General features: G+C 35.6%; 1 protein-coding gene across 1 annotated transcript in view; it reads left to right on the forward strand.

The window, feature by feature from the left end:
• Positions 1 to 7,518: 7,518 nt before the first annotated feature.
• The window catches only part of TRDN (triadin), a 114,662-nt gene continuing 105,125 nt past the window's right edge, over positions 7,519 to 17,055 (forward strand). Inside the window, exon 1 of the mRNA XM_004587308.3 lies at positions 7,519 to 7,788. Coding sequence (XP_004587365.2) covers positions 7,767 to 7,788 — 22 coding nt within the window. The 5' untranslated portion in view covers positions 7,519 to 7,766. The remainder of the gene's footprint in view (positions 7,789 to 17,055) is intronic.

Here is a 17,055-nt window from a genome sequence, read left to right on the forward strand (position 1 = left end):
TTGCAGCGTTCTGAAGCCTTTCTCATCATATTTATTTATTTGAGAGTCAGATTTACACACAGAGAGAATGATAGAGACAAAGAGGGAGGAAGACAAGGAGAGAGGGAGAAGCAGAGGAAGAGGAAGAAGAGAGAGAGAGATTCTACCTCTACTGGCTTCACTCCCCATATGGCCACAATGGGCAGGGCTGGGACAGACTGAAGCCAGGAGCCTGGAGCTTTATTTAGGTCTCCCAAGTGAGTGACAGGGACCCAAAGATTTGGGCCATTTTTGCTGCTTTTCTCAGGGAATCAGCAGGAAGTTGGATCAGAAATGGAGCAGCCAGGACAGGAACTGGTTCCCATATGGGATGCAGGCATCACAGGTCACAATACCATCTCCACTGAAGCCTTTAAAATTCTCCACAAGATGTTATTTGAAACTTAAGACTTCATTTATCAGTAGATGGTGCTGAATCCAAAAACAATGTTAAGCACTAGTTCCTTAAATGCACCTCCATCACAACTAAAAAAAATATTCGTATTGCATCCCACCCTACTTCTTTTATTTTTGCTAAGATTTTATTATTCTTTAAAAGCGTTCCTTATATGAGCTCTAATTTTGCCAACCATCTGCTGCAAGCTTGCTATTATCAATTTTTTTCTCTTATATGATTAATCTCTCCACTGTGTTTCTGTATTTCTTCCCTCAAAGGATAAACATGTTGAAGACTCTGATCTCTTAAAACAAAACAAAAACCTACTAATTAAGCCTGTTCTTCTTTGTTTATCAATAAATATTAAAGTATGTTTCAGGTTCACTGTTTTAATTGTCAGCTGCTCCACAATTTGAAATCTGGTTTTTATTTCTAAGACACCATGGAATTTGCCTTAAGGAAATTTAAAATCATTTTCCTGTTAAAACTAGTGTAGCTAAAAGATTTTTTTTTAAGTTCATGCTCTTTTTAAAAACTTTCTTTAAAGATTTATTTATTTTATTGGAAAGGCAGATATACAGAAAGGAGGAAAGAGAGGAAGATCTTCCGTCCAATGATTCACGCCCCAAGTGGCCGCAACAGCCAATGGTGTGCCGATCCGAAGCCAGGAGCCGGGAACTACTTTTCCAGGTCTCCCACGCGGGTGCAGGGTCCCAAGGATTTGGGCCGTCCTTGAATGCTTTCCCAGGCCACAAGCAGGGAGCTGGATGGGAAGGGGGGCCATTGGGATCAGAACCGGCGACCATATGGGACCCCTGCGCGTTCTAGGCGAGGACCTTAACCACTATGCTATCGCGCTGGGCCGTTTAAAAACATTTTTAAATCATTCAAAATTAAGTCCAAATACCTCAGTTTGAGATAAAAGTCAGAAGAATATATGTCACATTTTCATTCTCTTTTTTCTTTTCATTGGCTTACTAAACAAACACTCTGCAATCAAATTTTAGTGAACTATTTTGGGTTCATGATGTTTAGGCTTCTGTATTTTTCTTTGAGTTTTTCCTCCACTTAGAAATTATGTGCCAAATGGACTCATATTTTCCTTTTATTTCAAGATTTGAAGTTATAGCAATTGTTTTCCTGAAAAATCTTTCCTGTTCTTTTTTTTTTTTTTTAAGTTAATTTTTTTATTTGGAAGCCAGGGAGTGTGATAGAGAAATCTTTGATTTGCTGATTACTCCACAGATGTCCACACGAGGCACAGCTGGGTCAGGCCGAGGCAGGAGCTAGGAACTCTGGAAAAATTTCCTGTCGGAGCGGTTCCTACCTCTCCCCTGAACAGGACACTGGATCTGAGATGGCGGCAGGACTCAATGTGACACATTTGAGTATGGAATTTAAGTATCCCCAGCGACAACTTAGCCTGTTGAACCACATTGTCTGCCTCTCCTGTCCGTTCTGTGGGAATTCTCTTTTGCCTCGCAAATGCATGCAACCATGCGGGTTCCCCTGTTTCAACTCCCTTATCAGAATATGAGACCCTTGAAGACAAAATCCTAGTTAGATTCATCTTGACATCTCTGGAACCTATCCTAGCGCTCTGAGCTGTGAGTTAATATGTATTTTTTTGAGCAATGGAATTAATCGTCGTAAGTCAATTACTTATGGATAGGCAAGCTCACAGAACTGGTGTCTGAAATTTTGTTTTTAGTCATGATAAACCAGGCACAAAGATTGTATTACTGAAAAGATTGTATTACATCAAAACACAAAGAACTGTGCATTTTTATAAGGGTAAATACATATTCGATAAATTCTCTGAAGAAAAATGAGACTTGCATTGAAGAAGTTATCGGATATTTAGTTTTCTATAAGAGGGGTTTTTGTGCTTTTAAAAGGAAAAAAAGAAAGTGTAAGTCATAAATTGCTTTTGAATAAAAATCAGAAATATAGACTGAAGGTTATACTTGATAAACTGGAGAATAGAAAGAATAATCTGAAATGCTAATGTCAAAGGAACCCCCCACTTCAGGATAGTGTAGATATTCATGAATAGGGCTGAGGTAGTGGACAGCCGGCAGCGCTTTAGCAACAGAATCTCTGACAAGGAGGAGCTAGTCACAGCCTTTGTTAACTGAAGACTGGATTGACGCAGGCACATTTCTAAGAGAATGTTTGACAATGTCAAATGTGTGTGAGGAAAGAAGCCTGTTATTGGAGACCAAGCTATTCGTGAGTCAGAGGTAAAGAGAGGAAAGTTTTTAATTGCCCTGGAATGCCTTCTGTCATTTGAAACTATCTGGATTACACAGCTTCTAAGTAATCAGATGGTAAGCCAAACCTATGGAGTGGCTTTCAACCTTAGATAAATGAGCACAGGCCATTTAGAGAAAGCAAGGAGGACAGAAGGGATTTTCCATGACACAAACAGAAAACAAAGCATGTTAAAATGAAGAGAGCAGCAATGATGAGATGAAGTAAGATTAATGGACTAACAGTTCAGTTAAGGCTTTCCTTGGGATTCTTGTGATCCTTGTGAGTTTAGCAAGTATAAACATCAGAGAAAGTTCTAGGTCATGTTTCAAGGTTAAATAAAAACAAGCATCCAATTGTCTTCCCGTCCAATTCCTATATTCCCAGTGTTACCTTATATTTTTTATTTTAAAGTTTAATAAGCCAATATTTCTTCTTTCTAGATCTAACTTTAAATTTTTTTTATAAAAGAGGAACAAGTTAAGTAAATTTCACAATACAAATTGAGGAGCACTGTGATGCCTCCAATCCTACCCTTCCATATACCCTCGTTTCACAATCAGCATCCTTATTCTTATTTCATTTAAGTGTCTATAATGACATGCTTTCAGTTTGTGTCATAATCATAGCCTTAATACTCTATTAGGTAAAAATTCAACAAATAACAGGCAAAAAATAAATGTTCCTCAGGAGAGTAGATCAAGGTTATAAAAATAATCAAATATCAAAATGTCAATTTTGCTCAAATAGAATACATTTTTGTACTCTGAGATCTGTTTTCCATAGTTCAGGGAAAATATGGTATTTCTCCTTTGATGACTAGCTTCGTTTACTAAGCATACTGATTTGCAGTTGCATCCATCTTGTTACAAAAGGTGGGATCTCATTCTCTTTCTTTTTTAACAGCTTCTCTTATATACAAAATGTAAGGTTAAACTTCTACACATTTTTCTCTTGCAAACTAATTCAACTGAGGCACGGAATCAGTAGCTTATACTTTGCTTACAATTATGAGTTTCTCTCAATTCTTTGAACCATTCTGGCTGCTATTTATTTTTATGTCCTATTAAAATTAATCTGAAAACTTTTAAGTGGAAGTTGCACCAATTACTATTATAAGATCCAAGGAAAGAATACTTCTACTCCTCTTGAAAAGCCTGAAAATTTACCTGTGCTGTATTTCAGTGTTCTATATTGTACAAATCTGCATTTACTGTATCATTTATGTGAGGAATTTATGTACATGAATTGAATGAGTAATTTGTATCTAAATATAAGAGACAGAGACATTGAGAAGCAAACCTTAAATTTGTTTTTTTCAAATATACCCATTACTTGAGAAAATATTCATTCCTAATTGTGCCTCTTCTTGCCATACAGCAGTGTATAAACAAACTTGTCACTTAGTAAGAGAATGCCGTGTAATGTTAACAATGTTTATCTTATTTTATTATTATTTAATGTCAACCAAAGTCACCAAAGTTTTCCTGATTAACTCCTGAATACTTACACATGTTGGGTTTCAGGATGGACAAGAATATCCTGTTCATAGTCAAATACAGTAGATATCTTCCCTATTAGTTTATGGTAACAACAGACAGGGAAGCAGGTTAAAAATACTCTAAGGATTAATTTTTTAAATCTGTTTAAAATCAACAGGGATATTTACCCATACAGACAAGGTGTAGAGGCAACTGCACTTGAAAGTAACTTTTAATACAATGAATTTTCCTGGTTTATCACAGACTTATATAGACTAGGTCACCTACTGATGTCCTAGTTTCATAAATGCTCTTGTAGGCAGACCTTTGTTAAGTCTACCAATGCTGATGACAGTAAAATGGAAATTGTGAGATCATATTAGAATTCAGAGGAGAGAGAATTACTCTTTTTAAATCATATTGGAAGAGCCCAGTTTATGCTTAGCATTTCTTTAAAGTGGATACATTTGAAAGAAGAGGGACAAATGTATATTTTGTGATGATTTGAACATTTTTCAAGACCCTGAAGAAGGTCTTCAAGTAACTTATAATGGGGATCATTCTAATTTATTAATGTTTATTAGGATTTATTAATTCTGGAATAATTTTATCCTCTTTCTTCTGGTATGAATGGACTTAGTGATTGGGAACTTAAAAATAACATCAAACACTGCAAATTTAGTATTCTTGTTATGTAAACTCATTTCAAGTTTTTACTGAACATGAGTTTAAACCTGAAATTTCTTTCTCTAAATTAGCTAGATGTTTTTTTTGTTGTTGCTCACTAAATTAGCAGTTTTATTTAGTCCTAGCCCTTTAAATTCCTCGTAAGTATTACAATATGTTACTTCTTCAGTTAATGGGAGTGAATAATTGTGAAAGTCACTGGTGAGAGCAGATATAAAGTGCTTTGATATGTCAAAATTGAAAGCACTGGTAGTTTTCAAACAGAACTGTTTTTTGTTTTTGTTTTGTTTTGTTTTCATTTTTAAATATTATTATGACTTTATGGTACAGTTCCATAGGCCCTGGGATTTCCTCAAGTTCCCCCACATCATTACAACAGTACAGGTCCTCATAAATAGTCGTAAGTCCATCTTTGTGGGCATGAACCATGGCAGAGAGTCCAGCATCTTATTGTTATGCCACATCCAACAGTTTCACTGGGAGTCGATCCCTGATCCAGAAGTAGAGATGCACACTGGGCCATATCCTCACATCTGGACATGACAGTCTCCATCACACAGTCACTATACATACCCTCAAGTGAAAAACTACAAAAGAAGACACCTCTGTTAGTCTCTTCTAGACCTAGCTAGTACTCAATGTAACTGTTTCAAGCTGTTGGACCCATCTTGCAATACTTCCTTTTACCGCAAAAAATGGTATAGTCAACTTTCCATATCTGTGGGTTCTGCCGTCAAAGATTCAACTGACTGGATAAAAATATTTCATAGATTGGTATCGTGGCATAGCAACTTTGGTCATTCACATCCCATGTCAGAAGGCCATTACACTCAGACCTGAGGGCTTCTGACCCAGCTCCGTATCAATGCACCTGACTGCCACAGTGTTTGAAGCCTTGGCACACATGTTGGAGACCCAGATGCATTTGCTGATTCTTCGTTTTTGCCTGGCCCCAGGGCTGGCTGTTGTGTACATCTGATTACTAAACCAGCATATGGAACATCTATCTCTGCCCCATACTCTTTTCTCTGATACTCTGCATTTTTCAAGAAGACAGGCGGAAGGAAGAAAAAAGAAATCTCTTGAAACATTTAAAAATATTTGGTTATATCAAATATGCATATGTCTATCAGCATTGCCTCTAAATAATATAGCATCATAAGCATATGCGTGTTATTTATATTATATTTGGTTTTCTAAGTACACTGAAAGTGAAGTATATGGGAAACTGTGTGTAGATGCTATGCAAAATGATGCCATTGTGGATAAAGCACTGCAGCATCCTGCAGGAACCCTGAACCCAATCCTTTGTGAATAATGGAAAACAACTGTATTTACAATGAAGCCTCACCTCCTGAGAAAGTCATCACTTTTTGTCATAATCACATAGACCCGGTCCAAGTCCAGGAACGTTGTAAAGATCATGCGTGTTGCCTGAAATTATAATCTTTTTGTTAAATTAAGCATACTTACTAATTTATTGATGTAGCTGATAAATGAATACTCTCTACTGAGCCAAGAATTGGGGCAGTAAATAAATACAGAGCTACTGACCAGGAGGTGATCATTGTCGGTGGAAGCAATTTTCCACTTCTCTAGCATCTAATCTTAGAGTAAGAAAAGGGGTTTGCATAATGATCTATCCAAATTCAAGAGATTCTGAAAAACTCCATAAGACTAGAAGATGAAACTACAAGTGTTTATCAGGTTGAATATGAGAATCCCATAAGTTTGTAAATGTAGTCAACCATTGATACTCAGTTAATGGTTGGAGTTTATGAGTTTCAATGTCTTTGATTCTCCTTCTCTTTCCAGCCACTGACTACTAAATATTTTTCTGCTCATTAACACTCGGAGTGGAAAGGTACAATGCTTACCAGCCAGTTTGACTAATTGTTAGTCAGCACTGTGATCTTTTTATTTTTTTAATTTGCGAGGGGGAAAAGTTGCAATCTTTTCCAAAAGGGATAGTTGTGAATAAGCTTCATGCCATTTTTCCATTTTTTCAATTCTATAGCAAATTCAGGAATTTTGTTTTCAGTGAAGTGTTAAAAAAATGAAAAGCATAAAAAATGTATCTATTTCGTGTCACAGCAGAACTTCAAATTACATATTTCTTATTGGCCCTTTTGAGAAAGTCTTAATCTCCTGCAACATGACTACTTGAGAAGCAAGTTTCAATACTTAATAGATATGATTTTAATTATTGTTTATAAAAATTACTGCATCTGCTAAGTGGATCTGGACCAATAGGTAGTCAAGTTTGAGAAAAAATTATTTAGAAGTTCCCTCTGATTTGCCAATTACACATTGCAGGTCCACCCCAAAACCAAATAAGGGAGCAAGGAATGCTCTCCGCACTAGGGCACTAAGAATAAATCTGAGCTATCACGGATAAGATTACTTCCAACTCTTTATTTCACGGTTTCTGACACAGACCTCAAGATCTGTAATTCTCTTTAGAGGAACTGGGGGGGGGGGTCTTAGCATATTTTCTGTTTCAGTTCCTTGGGCTTCCCCCTACCCTATCTATCTGGCAAGTGATAGTACTGCTGGTGGTGGTGGTGGTGCTGTGTGTATGAGAGAGAGGGAGAGAGAGAGAGGGAGAGATTCCCTTGAGTGCCAAAAAAAAAAAAAAAAAAAAAAGTGCTGAAGAGTCCTAGGGAGATGAGGCTATTTTTGCTTGAAGCTGATACTTCTAGCTGAGCCACAAGTGCTGCTTGGAAAGGGCTTAGGTTGTTTCCAGGGGGAGAACTCTGCAGAGAAGAGGCAAAGTTCAACAGGACAACAAAGAAGCTGCAGAAACAGCCAGGAAAAGGAAGAGCCCTCACATTTTATCTCAGAACCTCCAACCAGAGTTCTCTAAAGTAATTCTGCAAAGTACAGCTTGACTGAAATTTTTTACCTGGGTTTTGCTTCCCACCACGACCATGACGGAGATCACTGCTGAAGGTATTGCTGCCGTTAGTCAGTAGTATCAAGTAGGGGGAAAACGTATAAATTGACAGCTGCACTCTACGCCCGTTAAAATGTTGCTGTGGTGTAATTCTGTATTGGAATGGATTTGAGAGCTAAGAGGCGGTGTGAGATGAAAAGAGATTTGTCTAGACTGTTGCATGGGGAAGCTATTTTCTACTATAACCAAGTCCTCCCTAGTTAATAATTGTCTCCCACACCTCTATAAATAGTTATAGAGGTGACTTGATGGCTGGTATCTTATCTAGCAAAAACAGCAAGGTTTATAAGGATGGAGCTCATAATAAGCTAAAAAGTATTACTTTTTAAGTTCAAATAGAAACATGATTTAAGGAATTTTTTTCTTTATGTTAGGTTTAAATGGAGACCTTAAATGTGTGCTTACTTTCAAACTAGAATATATGAATGTACACATATATTTGTAAGTTTTACATATAATTTAAAATGAGATTATTATTGATGCTTACCCAGAGACAGAATTCCACTTTTCTTTAATTCAATGTAATTATTAAAAATAGAATAATTATGTATCAGAATTTCTTCTCATCCACCTGCTTTTCTTTTCCCACTAAGTGATAAATTCCGTCCATTATATTAAAGTATTCTCTTCCTTAACATTTACACTGGAAAACTGCAGCATGAGCTAAAGTCTATAGTATTCATTATTTAACTGTGGTGGCAGATTTTATACATACACTCAAACATACATAATTACTTATATTTTTCTTCTTAGAGGTTTTGTTGGAAATGAAAAGCCCTTAAAGCTACAACATTTTGAAAATGTCTTGTTCTAGTTAGTGTAACAATTTGGGCAGTGTATCTAAAATTTGATCTGACAGCTGAAAGAAAATCAGACAGGTGGTATTCCTGACACTTTCAAGCTTTAATGTGGTGCTGGTTTGTTTTGAATCTAACTACCAAAAAAGCAGAATATGTAGTTTTTGATTTTATGGATGTAGAAATTAGTATGGACACAGGCATTTCTGTTGGAGTTTTCAGCCAAAATTTGTAAGAATTGCTTTACTTGTGCTTTCCAGAGAGAGAGTCTGTCTGGAATCCCAAAGTAACAATACAAATCACAGAGAGGGTTCTTCGTATTAGGTGTTTTTTCAGAAACATCATGTGTATCTGCTCATTTAGATCTTTAACAATTCGATTAAGAAGCATTATTATCTGTGTGTTGTAGAAAATGAAAGCATAATTCAGATTTTCTGTGAGTTGTTCAAGACCACAGAAGTGGCAAGAGTTGAATCTAGCTTTCTTAAATTAGTCTTTTTTCCCCCCTGAAATGGGATATCTGGTTTACTTGATACCAACTTTAGTCCAGCATTTGTTAACTAAATATAAACATTTTTTTTTTCTATTCTGTAGGTACTCTAGCTCTTGTGACCTTTAGTTGTCTTAAAGAGAGCCATGTGTATAAAACTTCCTGCTTAGCTCTGCACAGGCTGTAAGGATCTGCTTGCCTGTGTTCTCTACCCCTGCCCCACATGTGGATTGCCAGCTGAGTCAGGAGGTTGGCCTGCTGAACCATTCTGGCTTGCCTGTGGGGTACACTAACTTTAGGCTTTATTCAAAAAACTCTTTCAGGAAAATCCTGATTTTGAAATAAAAATCTGATTTTCACTGTATCCCTATGGGGAACATAAAAGAATATTGGGAGGCCTCTTAGAGTAATTAATAAAAATAGCTGAATGAGTAATAATCAACCAGTGCCTGACTCCTCTGTGGTGATCATTTGCCACACCCTGGCCTTAACACTCATTGGATCTTGGTCATCTAAATATCACTTAGGCATTTCCTCCTTTTCTAGACTTTTAATAGTAATTCTTAAATGGTAATTAGATTGCTAGCATAAGAATAACTTGAAGATTAGTTTTACATTCATTTTCTGTAGAAATTTTGTCGCATGCTGATTTACTATAAACTTTTATTTTGGCCCCATGACTCACTTTTTTATATCTTTTTGTCCATTTTGTACAGGGACTTTGTATCAGTTATTCTCTGGAATAGTCTTTTCTCATACTTTTTTGCACAGCCACTTTTGGATATGTTACTGAAATCTAAGCACCACCTTAGCAGTCTTCTGCCATCTACAAATTACCTTTTCTATCCACTAACACACACACACACACACACACACACACACACACATTTTAAGAAACAGCTTAACTTGAGCTCTGAGAGAGATCTACTCTACTGTCCTTCACTCAAGTTTTGGGTTAGATGAATTTCCCATAGTTATTAGTAATTTGGGGCAGGTGGTTACGTAAAGGAATGGATGACTCTGTAACTCTGAAATGGTCATTGATAATTAGGGGATGTGAGAGACTATGAGTCACAGTCTATTCATTTTGCTCAGTGTTAACTCAACTACAATACATGGCATATCAATCAACATTACCATGTTCTTCCTGTATAATTCCCTTGCATGCTCCAATGTAGATTATTTCATTTTGTGTGATAAAAGAAACAATGCTATTCATATACTTGATTTTCAAGAACATAATAATAGATAAATTCGAATTTGAATAAAGTTGAATTTCTCCCCCCAAAAAATGAGATGAGAGAAACAACATCTGTGATTGCGATCATGATCAATCAACTAAATATAGTGACAAAAACAATTCAAACTTATTTTGAGGACATAAAATGTCCAGCACTGGATTAAGCTTTTTACATACTGATTTAATCTTCACGGCAACCATATGGGATAAATTATCTTACCATTTCTACTTATGCAATAGGAAGATAAAATTTAGAGGTTTAGAGTGATTATGGCATATGCTCAAATCCACAAGGTTATGTATGTTATGGCTTGTATTCGCATCTAGGTCTGAACACAGGGTCATGTTGAATATTTCCTCTTGTAATGAGACTTGTAGTGAGCTCAATATCAATTCAGTGCTCATTCGAAGTGTTTGCTAGTTCCATGCTACATTGCGTGGGTTGGATATGACCCCAGGCAGGGGTAGGTTCCAATAGCACTTAAGTTTGGGATTATAAATAGCCTAGAACTTTTCTTTCCACAGTACCAGTTATTCCTAGGAAAGTGTCAAAGTTTGTAATGTACACAGAATACTTATAACCTCCCATTTTAACATCTATTAGACAAAAAATACCAATATTCAAAAATATGGTGTGTTTAATTGAAAAGCAAAAAAATGTAAAAAATAAAAATAAAAAATATAAAAAAAAGAATTCACATCAATTAAGCACACTGTTTACATCAGCAAGATGGAGAAATGAGAAGCAGGAGACCAAGCTTGCACTTCCATGCTTACATAAGCGAAGTCAAGAGGAGGCTCACTGAGTAGGTGACGATGCTGGGAAGATGAAGATGTCCCAGGAGTTTCCATTCCTAATCATTCTAGCCCATATTCTCTGCTCTCTTGATTAATAAAAGCAATAGGTCACATGCACTGTATAATTTCAAATTCTAGTGACACTTTTATAACGGATACTGAAAATTCAGTACACTAGGAAGAGGAGGGCTATGACAGATTTTCTAATTAAATGTGGAGATTGCACATTGCTGAACTACACAGGTGATTGTTTCGTTATATGGCACTTGAGAGCAATGGATAAACATTTAGAAACCACAGAAAGAAAATCTTGGAGCAAAAGCTGAACAAAAGGTATCAATAAAAGATATGTAGAACTGATACTTCTGACTCAAGAAATAAGAAGAGAATAAAAATAAAAGAAGGAATAAGAGAAACTAATACTGACCCTAATATTCAAGAAATAGAGAAAAAATGAAAATATAAGAAAACACACTCCACTATGTTGTCAACAAAGTTGAGGCTATCAGTACTGTTACAGTGAAAACATCTCAGATCTTTCAAATGACAGAGATGCACGGGAATCTACAGATTAAAAAAAAAAATGTAGAAGAGCAATCCATCATAATCCATGGTGTTATTTGAAGGTGTTGCAAATCACCTTAAAATATTCCAGTGATTTAATTCAAAATTTGACACAACACTGGAAGATATCAGTGAATTGTTGCTGTATTTTTAATGGGACAGTCAAGTTATGATTATGTTTTAGAGCCTGTTAATATTTAGAGATATTTAGTAAACTATGTATGATTAAGGTGTGTTGATACTTGCAACTTATTTATTTATTTTAAAGACTTATTTGTTTATTTTTATTGGAAAGTCAGACATACAGAGAGGAAGAGAGACAGAACGAACTATCTTTCTTCTGCTGATTCACTCTTCAAGTGGCCGCAAAGGCTGGAGCTGAGCTGATCTGAAGTCAAGAGCCAGAAGCCTCTTCCAGGTCTTCCAAGGCTCTGGGCCAGCCTTGACTGCTTTTCCAGCCACAAGTGGGGAGCTGGGTGGGAAGCAGGGCTGCCGGGATTAAAACTGCTGCCCGTGTGTGATCCAGGTGCATACAAGGCAACCACTTTATCCACTAGGTTACTGCACTGAGCCCAATAATTATTTTTAAACATATAAAAAGGGAAAATGGATAAAATATGTGTAGATTGGTCCCAGCATGGGAACCTCCTGGCTGAATTATTGCCTTGCATCAACTGGGATCTCACATGGGAAATGGTGTGTGTTTAAGTTGCTCCGCTTCCCATCCAGCTCCCTGCTTGTGGCCTGGGAAGTCAATCGAGGATGGCTCAAAGCCTTGGGTTCCTGCATCCATGTGGAGTACCCAGAAGAAGCTCCTGGCTCCTGGCTTCAGCTCAGCTCCTGCTGAAGCGGCCACATGGAGAGTGAACCAGTAGATGGAAGATCTTTTTTTCTCTCTGTTTCTCCTTCTCTATGTCTGTCTTTCCAGTAAAACATTTTAAAAAAATTAAAGTGTGTGTGTGTGTGTGTGTGTGTGTGTGTGTGTGTGATTGGAATGCCTCTTACTTGATTGTTATGGGACTCATGATAAGCACATGGGGTTTCATTATGTTTCTTTTGTAGATATATATAAATTGACTCAATACACAGTTGATAGTTTAGTAAAATAACTTTTAATATAAACCCACTTTTTGTTATTTTTATAATATAATGACAATATATTTTATGTATTTCATAGATACAATTCAAGCAGGATAGCCTGCTTATTTTCTCTCCTCTCTCAATTCCCCTCATTCCTTTATTTTCTTTCAATTAGTTTTTAAGGCATAATTTTAATGCACTCTGTCATCCCTGGCTTACTTCACCATAATCCTAATATTTAACAAGTAAAATGTAAAGCGCATATGGATCAGTGAGTCCACTGGTTACAAAATGTATTGGTACAAATTACTCTGTAAATTGAACAGTCTTCAGTATTAAAAAGGTTATGTTTTCAGTGAACTGATTCAGAGATATATATTTTGCTCCAAACAGCACTTGAGTAAATAATTATTTTTAAAATATTCATTATATGTTAAAGTCTACAGGTGTCATTATGATTTTAAAAATTATTAATGATATTAGAGATACTTATTATCAAGAGTTAATTTTTGTAGTGGTCCTTGTAAAAACCTGAAAACAATTTAAAAACCTGAGAAGTTAATTTAATGGATGGAAAAAAAGTTCAAAAAAAAAGTTTTATGCCCAGGAACATTGTGGTTCTTAACTGGATATTAAGTATCAACTGCACATGAATAGCTTTTAAAAATATCACTCCAATTCCTAAGTGCAGATATTACATAAAAGTGGTCAGGTTGCCTCTAAAATGTTTCAATCTTTTTTACTGTTCATGTCGAATTTACAGAAAGAAAGGAAATGCATATGTAAAAATCAGTGGGACCTATTTTGTTGAAATTCGGGGGAAAACACATTACAAAGCTGAGGGAAGATAGCCTTAACCAAACCTGACAGTCTTGCCATGAAGTAGAGGATGTATGGGTTTCAAATCAGAAGTTGGAGTGCAAGGGCTAGTTCCACACCTAGTGGTCGGGGAAGTGAAAGGACTGTATGTTTATGAGAGGGACCATGAACTACTAGATGAATCATGGTTAATTGTGAAGAATCTGACCAGAGGAATATTTTCAACTTTTCAATATGATAGTTTTTACACACAAATTCAGTTTATGCTTTTTGAGTCAAGTATGCATAGATAACTTTAAAATTGCTTAGTTGCACTGCCTTATGTTTCTATCATATTAAATATTCAGCTATTCTACAACGGTATAGAAATCCATAAAGACTTATTGCTTCCTTGCACTGTTTGCGTTAATTTTTAATCAATTAACAATATTTAATATGATAGAAACATAAGGCAGTGCAACTAAGCAATTTTAAAGTTATCTATGTTGACCTTTGGGTTGGGTGTATCAATCTGAAAATAGAATGCACAGACAATTAAGACTTCCCCCACTAAGCTATTTGTAGTAATGTTTATTTGGAGCTTAAAGCCAATTTTAAAACATTGTTACTACATTTTCTTTGTTCAGAGGGAAAGAAATTCTTCCCAGGCTCGCTAATATGTAAAAATCCATAATGCCTAATGTAACATAATTCAAAATAACAAACGAGAGAAAAATCTGTAGCTGACAAATGTGCGTTCTTGTCAGATAATAATTCCAAATATTTGAAATTTAAGTTCTGTTTAACTTAAAACTATAAAAGATTTGACAAAGTTAAACTTTTTGTCCTTCCCAGTTTCTGTCAGCTCTGGATAATACAAGTGCCCCGCAGTTTCTAATAGGAAATGTTTAAGTGTCGCATAACCATGTATTGCCGCAAATGAAAGTTATGCAGAGAATGATGAAGTTCCTGGCTTGAAAAGATAGTAACTTCCATATTCAAAGGAAATTGAAAAGAGTATCATTAGCAAATGTGAAATGAATAACGTTCTGCTCTCTATATGTTATGGTTTCTAAACATCAAACATCTCCTCATCTCCTTGCCTAAAGTCAAGCTGTCAGATAGAGATTCTTTGGTATGTAAATGAGTTGTTTCCTCATAAACTGTGTAATCCATCTCACAATATATTTCAAGCAATATATTTAACTCTAAATGGTTCAGATATTTTCTAATTTTTTAAACTGATCAGGGGCTAGAGCTTATGGTCATTACCTATACAACTTGAAAGTGCAATCTTTAACCCATAATCTAAAGGGCAACCTATTCAGTACACAGCTGAAACTCATTGTGACGTACTGGTCTTATATCTGCTCATTTGCTGCATCACTTTCTTCCATGAGAATCGGGTGACTGAGAAACTAGGGTCAAAAAAAAAAAAAAAAAAAAAAAAAAACCTTTACTATTTCCACCATGGTTTTAGTAACAAGGGCATTGGTGAGCTTGTGGATGTGAGTCACTTTCTACTTCTTTATGTTCAAAATATAGTTTAAAAAGGTTTTCCTAGAGGATATATTCTTTCATTGTAAAATATTATCATTCTGTGATTAGGAGAATTTTCTGTCAACATTCGATATAATGTCCATGCCAAAGTGACTTACAACTGAAGTGGAACTTCTTTTGATATTCAAAGTTAGAAAAGTTTTATTTTTTTGTGTGTTCGTGTGTGGTTTTTAAGTCTTGCTAAATATATAGCCTTGAGGAAAAGAATTTAGCATAAAAATTTAAGCCACTTGTATGATAAAATATTAATCTATTGAATTTAAATCTGCAGAAATAATAGGCATTATATTTAGAGAAAGGCAACTTAACTTCTATCTGAAATATAACAAAATTTGGGCTGTATGGTACAAATTAGCTGCCTAGATGTGGATTTATAAAAAAGTATGTCATGTCAGAGATCTGGTTGTGTTCAATATTTTAGCACCTATTTTGTCCCAGACTGAAGACCAGATAATGGAAACACACGATGAATCACACAAGGTCTCAGCCAATAATGTAACAGATTGAAAAGCAAGCAGGGAAGAGCAGAAAAGCATGAGAATGAACTAGACACATTAAAAAATATACCATTCCAATTTGGGGTTCTGAATGGTGATGTTTAATTTAGTTGAATGATGTTAATGCAACATATTCATGATTTTATGAAGACGGAATACACGTTGAAACTCGGTGAAATAATTCTGGGCTGAATAAAGACTATTCTATCTTTGATGCAGATAACCGCATAATGCTGCAGAGAGAAAGTAGCTGACAAATGAGTAAAGAGATCAAAAGTTAGTTTGATAAATGTAGAAGTGAAGAAAAACAGACAGCAGGTAGATGAGAATAAGCAAACCATTATTTGAAGTCCTAAGATGCCCATTTTAAAGAGTTATCTGGCTAAAAGTGTCGGTAAAAGCTCTCATTTAAATAGTCTTGATTTTGCTGCACTCTTGTGCTACTCCATTCTGTGGAGAAGCACTTTATTTTCAAATGGCTTGGATTTCAACATTTTTTTTTACTAAAATCAAAATTCTTAAAACTGTTTTTCCACAAACTTTTTAAATTATCTTTTTATTTCTGAGAATTACTAAAATCTTACATTATCCCTTGAATTCAGCAGACCATGTTTAGATACTCTGTTGCTGCTTTGTCCGTTGGGATTTGCATAATATTTTCATCCTGGAGAGAATGGTTAATTTTACACATTACTTTTCATGGAGCCCTGTTTTGAATGCCATGTGCTTTTAATACCACGGTGCTTGGGGACATAGTGTTTTATGACTTTCCTGCTGTCATGTCATTTACCTGTGGATGGAAAAGAGGTGCATCCAGCATCATGAAAGACATTAAAAAATCCACAAAATCACTATCTTGTATATTTTTGTTATTTATTTCTTCTAGTTATTGTATTAAATCTGGTAATGCAATTATATATATATAAATCCTATATTTGTTTTATATATATATATCCTATTTATCTGAGATCAATTTCTTATTTCTCATCACTCAGTTTGATGGTATAAACACTTACACCTACAATTCATATAAAACAAATAGAGGCAAACTGTGACACATTGACCGAGTCACTGTTAAAGATGGTCTCAATTCAAATTGGAGTGTTTATAACTGGGTGTTGCCTTCGTTTTCTGTTCAGCTTCCAGTTAATGCACTTGAGATGCAACAGGTAAGGATTCAAGTATTTGAATTTCTGCCATCCTTGACACTTATGTGAGAGAGTGGGTAGTGTTCTCATCTACAGCCTAGTAAAGTCTGGCTTGTATGGGTATGTGAGTGTGGCAGAGAACAAGCAAATGAAAGATTCCTCTGCTTGTCCCCCTGACTATGATATAAGCAAACAAAACTTCAGTAGAAAAGGATGATTCATTGTCTAGTATGTTTATTAGACAAGTCTAGTATGTAAGAGAAAAAAATGGACTTTGTTGTTTTAAGGATT

The sequence above is a fragment of the Ochotona princeps genome, chromosome 1 (genome assembly GCF_030435755.1).
Source record: "Ochotona princeps isolate mOchPri1 chromosome 1, mOchPri1.hap1, whole genome shotgun sequence".
Taxonomy (NCBI): domain Eukaryota; kingdom Metazoa; phylum Chordata; class Mammalia; order Lagomorpha; family Ochotonidae; genus Ochotona; species Ochotona princeps.